Source organism: Cyprinodon variegatus, unplaced genomic scaffold (assembly GCF_000732505.1).
Source record: "Cyprinodon variegatus isolate N-32 unplaced genomic scaffold, C_variegatus-1.0 Scaffold765, whole genome shotgun sequence".
Taxonomy (NCBI): Eukaryota; Metazoa; Chordata; class Actinopteri; order Cyprinodontiformes; family Cyprinodontidae; genus Cyprinodon; species Cyprinodon variegatus.
In genome coordinates this window covers 466,597-472,252 of record NW_015151218.1, presented here as the reverse complement: position 1 = coordinate 472,252, position 5,656 = coordinate 466,597, and the positions used below count along the sequence as shown (strand labels likewise).

The window sequence follows — 5,656 nt, the reverse complement described above, 5'->3', positions numbered from 1 at the left end:
AAACAGCGTTTCAAAATCTTCCCACTCTGAAGGCTGAATAAAAAAAAGATTGTTTACAGACCTCCGGAACGCCGGCTTCGTATGGATGAGAGGCTGGTTTGGTGAAAAATTTGTGCGTTTAGGCCAGGGTTTGGCTTCGTGTGGACGGGGCCTAAGAAGTCCATTTCTGCTCTTTTTGTTTGATGCCTGTTTCACACCTGAATGTACTCACCTGTTGAAACTGAAGCATGACACATACCTATGGAATGCCTTTACTATGTAAAAATTTATCAATATGAATAAGCTATTTTTTCACATGCTTTTTCCACTCAACATGGACGGAAACAATAATAATATTAAAAACAACCCTCTGAGGACCTGAAAGTTTGTTGCTGTTTTCAGTGAATAAAAAACAGGAAACAATGTTTATTTAATCCATCTGTCTGTCATGTAATGTACCCATGGGATGAATCACCAGTTTAAACATTGAATCAGTTTATAGTTAGAAATGCAAACACAAGTTTACTCTCCTTATTTGCAATGACGGGTAAACCGGGTGAGGCCATGTATGTGCACACAGAATACACAGAGTTCCACATCTTCATATCTCAGACATGGTTGAAGTTGTGAAGGTTACACCCATCTTAGGAACAGCAGAGTAACACCCAAAAAAGTACACATACAATTTGTATATAGATGGCTTCATCTAAAACGGAGATAATTACAGTCACTGCTTAGTTTATGGAGTGGAAGGACGTCTATGTTAAAGATCCAATGTCTGTGCTTGAGTTTCCCTCCATGTCATGATGAAGTTCCTCTGAAGTTCACTTTGGAAAATGGCTTCCCACTGGCTTTACTTCTGCTGAGGAATAAAACATGACAGCCATCAGTGAGATCAAATCATCCAGGCTTTAGTGTTCTACATTTGTAACACTGAGATACCTCTGTCTCTGTGCTTCCAGCCTCTGAATCAGGATCCTGTTGAACCACAGAACAGGAACTATTCAATACTATGTAAACAAACTCACTGCAGTAGAGTCTACTGCTAAGATGAACATGATCTACTCTAATGTCCGGGCTTCGCGTTGCACTGACTTTGGGCTTGTCTTTAATTTGCTTCAAGGCTGTAATAGGTTTGAGTCTAAACGGACGGACTTGCTGTCCTACTGGAAATATAAAAATGTCCCACCTGTTTTAGGTCATGTTGTAAGGTGGCCAAGGATTTAAGGCTTCAGCAGGAAATCTGCAGGTACATGTAGGAATCACACAGTGGCTTGCAAAAGAATTAATACCCCTTGACCTTTTCCACACTTTGTCACGTTCCCTTTATGTGGTATACAACTGTAAACTCCAAAGAGAATATATAAGTTTTTTTTTCTTTCTCTGAGTGCAACCAATCACCTTCAGTAGTCGCCTCATGATTGCTAATGACAGCAGAGACTCGTGATCTCAAATGCAGCTGCTCTGTGATGGCCTCAAAGTTTGTTTAGGAAAATATTGGGGAGCAAGCAGCATCATGAAGTCCAAAGAACAAACCAAATGAGACGGATAAACTTACAGGCCAGACAAGAAGAGTACTAGTCAAAGATGCAGCCAAGCAGCTCATGGAGGCTCACGAACTGCAGAGACCAACGGTTGAGTTTAGGTTTAGTCCCATCTGCAGTTTGCCAGAATCCATGTTGGTAATGCAGAATACATATGGAAGAGGTTGGTCAAATTAGACCCCAGTTGAACTTTTTGACCAAAGTGCAAAACTAACAATGCACATCACAGCACACCATCCTCACTGTCAGTTATGGTGGTGGCAGCATCATCAGCACCATCTAAAAAGGCTGGAGAATGGGGCAGAGGTTTACATTCCAGTAGGACTCACTCACTGACTCACTCATTTAAAAAAAAGAAAAGAAACATGTGACGTTAGAATGGGCCAATCAATGTCCAGACCTGAACCCAGTTAAGAAAATTGGTGTTGAAAACATTCTCCATCTAATCTGACCATGCTGGAGGTGTTTAGCAAAGAATGGGGATAAATCTCGGTCACTAAATGGGCAAAGCTGATAGAGATGGACCCTTAAAGACATGAAGCTGTAACTGCAGCAAAAGGTGGTTCGACAAAGTTTTTACCCAGGTGGCTGAATACCTTGGCACAATGGTTAATGGTTAATTTTCTTTCTACTTTAAAGTTGTATACCACTGTTGCATAAATTTTCAACAAAATAAATCTCTGTTTATGGTAGTAATGTGACAAAAGGTGGAAAAGTTCAAGGGGTATGAATACGTTTGCGACGCAATGAACAGGAAACGGAAAGAACCAAGGAAACAACAATATAAACCGAGGACTTGATGACATGGATCCAGAGGAACAGAACTTAAATACCAGTGAGAAGAAAAGAAAACTACATGGAAGACAAATGGGTGTAGTTAACGACAGAAAAACATATAACGTCTGAATCATAACATTATCCCATCCCTAAGGGTGGATATGGGCTCCAAGCAGAGTCCAGACACAAGCCAGTCAACCAAGTCAATCAGGGGGATATTCCTTAAAGGGCAAACCTAAGGGCTGGAGACCATGAAGGAACTTCGGAGATGCCTGGAGACAACCAGCTAGCTCTGGTGACTTTAGTGGAAATTGTTAAGGACACTCAAATTCAACAAGTGCTGTCTGAATAGTCAGTAAGGAAGATGCAGGAAGAAGAACCTGGAGAGAAAGTTCAGATGCTGCCAAGAGGGAGGAGGAGGTTCTAGTGCAGGGTATTGGGTTGTGAAGCTGGCATTGTTGCAGGATCCCTCCCTGAAAACCTATAAGGAACCAAGGAGCAGGTTTGGGAGGAAGTGGCACAAGGATTGTCCACCCTTCAAGGAAACAGTCCAGGGCATCAAGCACCAAACCTGTTTATACCAGAGTCTTCTCAGCTTTAGAAGCACATCATGATGAAGGGGAGCACCTCCTGTAGAAGGGCCCATAATGGCTGCCGCTGCTTATCCACTTCACACTAAGTCACTACCACTTGGTGATAGAAGTACTCTAACAGTGATTACCTCTGCTGCTGTTGCTTGATTCTTCTGGAGGTCATGTCCTGGTGTCATGTTATGAGGCTGAGAAGGACTGAAAGCTGCAGCAGGACATCGACAAGAACACATTGAAGGACATACATTTTAATGAAAGGGATAAACTGACTGGACACAAAGGGAACCAGGGAAACAGAAATGTATACAGAGGACTTGACAACAAAAGCAAACAAGAAATGAACTTGAATACAATTAAGAGGAAAGGAAACTACACAGAACACAGGAGGGTGTGATTAACAAACACCAAGAAGATGCAAATCATGACAGTTTTTGTTGAATGTGGTGTGGCCTCAGAGTGGGGGAGGGATCAGAATGAGCTGAGGGTCTTGAATGTGAGAGCTGCAGATTAGAGTTGAATCCCGAACCGCCCCCCAAGCACTAACCCTTAGCTATCAATTTTCACTCCCAATAAAGTCTCACTCTCAGCTGTGGAAGGCGCCTTGATTGAAGGTGGGTTCAGGGGTGCAGGGTGGTGATGGGGGGGTAAAAATTAAAATTGGACTGCTTCTTCCCTCCAACAGAAAAGGAAAGCAGTCGCATCTATGGCAGTGTGGGTGGTTGTAGCTGTGGGGCATTAAACAAGTGCCTACACAGATTCTGACTATTTAAGGGCTGAATGGTCCACTTGCCCTAGCTACTATGTGGTTTTGGACACCCCTTAATGTGGCGGACCTTCAGCAGGGATGCACAAACGAAGGGTAAGTGCTTAGGTTTAGTGTTTGAGGGCGGTATTGGGCCTACAAAAGGCTCTTGGAAGGACAGAGGGCACTCTCATGATAAGAAGAGCTTTCAGTGCGGGAGGTGGAGAAATCACGATCTGCCTGATAACTGGCTTTATTTTTCTGCACACAGGTGGCTGCGTCCTAGTCCACAATAATCTGTTTTATCTCAATCTGATGATTGTGCACTGGATTTCTGAACATGCATAGTAGAATGACCACAGTAGAATACTGGTTCCCCACTTGGTGCCAAATCATCCCTGATCTCTCTGTTCATGCAATCCACAGTACGCCAAAAGGTGCACTGAGGAAGCTGCCAAGTTTGTGATGGATCCTTAGAAAATATCCTCCTAAACTGGAAGATCTTGTGGATCAGATCTATCTTTAGATTAAGGTATGTATTTAAAATTTAGAAGAAAAAAACATTTATATATAGAATTAGGATGTTGAAAAATATTTAGCAAATATAGATATATTTAGATATAGAATTGATATCTATATTTGTTTGCTATTAAATGTCAAAGAAAAAGTCCTAAACCTGATTAAAGAGCAAAAATAGATATGATGTTGATATATGACCCTGTTTTTATGACTGCGTGTTTTACTGGATAATTTATTATTGTTCTTTTAGAATGTGCATGAACTTTTTTAGTAGCTTATAAGAAGGCCAGTGCAACAGGAAAAATGAATCTGCAAAGCCGAGTTAGGGGAGGTGACGCAAGCAGAGCCCATGAGAAAAGCAGCAGCATACCTGCAGAATGAAAAAGGCCAATCTTTTTGCAGACAGCAGCCCTAACTGGTTTAACCCTGTCATCAACCTTCCTTCAAGCACTTTTATTGACAGCCCCAATGAGCAGCTGCTGTGATGATGCTGAACAGGCAGCACAGTTTGACACAGGTCAAGGTTTCTGAAATCTCTCTTCCTCACTAATTTTCCATATTCTAGCATAAGAAAAAAAAAACGAGTTGTGTTCATCACATCACCTAGTCATAATGTTATGCTTGATCAGAGTACATTTAATCAAAACCCAAAAGGTTTTCAGAAAAAGATTTAACCTCAAGAACTCATTTCCAGTGATAGTCTCACTGCTTTCATGGTGTGTTTAAGTAAAACTAAAAGAAAACAGAACTTACCTGTGTGTGAGTGTCTGTATATTTGAACTTCATGTTCTTGTAAAACTTTCTTTTTGGTAGCAAATAGAGCAGCACCAAGTCGCAGACCACAGTCGCCTACAGATAAAAAAAAATGTTTTGTGTGTTTGACTCTTATTGTTGATGTATTCATTTAGGAATGATGGGCAGAAACATACCACTCCAAAAATCCCCACGCCTGAGCCTATTGCTGTGAGTGTTGGAATTATATCAAATTTTCTTGCCTTTAAAAAAAAGCCTCCAGTTAAAAAAGCTAACTTTTCTCCTAGTTTCAATTCAAAATTCACAGAAAACAAGTAAAAATTGCACTCACCAGTGATTGCACTATGATATCAAACCTGATGCCAAACACTTTGAGGAGGGTCCTCTTGGCTTCATTATTCTCCATATAATGCTTGGCATATCTGTAAACAATCACAGGGATCTTCACTCCTTCTACTTTAACTCAAACCTTGGATAATTATCATCCTTTTACTCAATAAGCAGGCTTCAGTAGAGCATATTGGAGCATTCTGTGTGGGTGCGAACTATCAAAGCACCATGTTAAAATTTAGCAAGGGCGCAAAATGGGGGTGGGGGGATGTTAGGCAGGGCCTTTGTCTGAGGTGGGGCCCAAAAGAAGAATAAAAGTTTTATCCTGCTATATTATATTATATTATATTATATTATATTATATTATATTATATTATATTATATTATATTATATTATATTATATTATATTATATTATATTAT

The 5,656-nt window shown here is 40.6% G+C and overlaps 1 protein-coding gene across 6 annotated transcripts in view; it reads right to left on the bottom strand.

Moving 5' to 3' along the window:
- Positions 1-67: 67 nt before the first annotated feature.
- Positions 68-5,656, bottom strand: part of p2rx1 (purinergic receptor P2X, ligand gated ion channel, 1) — a 33,531-nt gene continuing 27,942 nt past the window's right edge. For 2 of the 6 annotated variants that reach the window (XM_015395871.1, XM_015395868.1), the window contains exons 9-13: positions 5,236-5,326; positions 5,081-5,146; positions 4,905-5,000; positions 922-957; positions 68-841 (exon numbers count right to left, since the gene is read on the bottom strand). In XM_015395871.1, coding sequence (XP_015251357.1) covers positions 833-841; positions 922-957; positions 4,905-5,000; positions 5,081-5,146; positions 5,236-5,326 — 298 coding nt within the window. In that variant the 3' untranslated portion in view covers positions 68-832. Of the gene's footprint in view, positions 842-921; positions 958-1,168; positions 1,223-3,021; positions 3,096-4,904; positions 5,001-5,080; positions 5,147-5,235; positions 5,327-5,656 lie in introns of all 6 variants that reach the window. The other 4 variants (XR_001481877.1, XR_001481878.1, XR_001481879.1 and 1 more) reach the window with 4 other exon arrangements.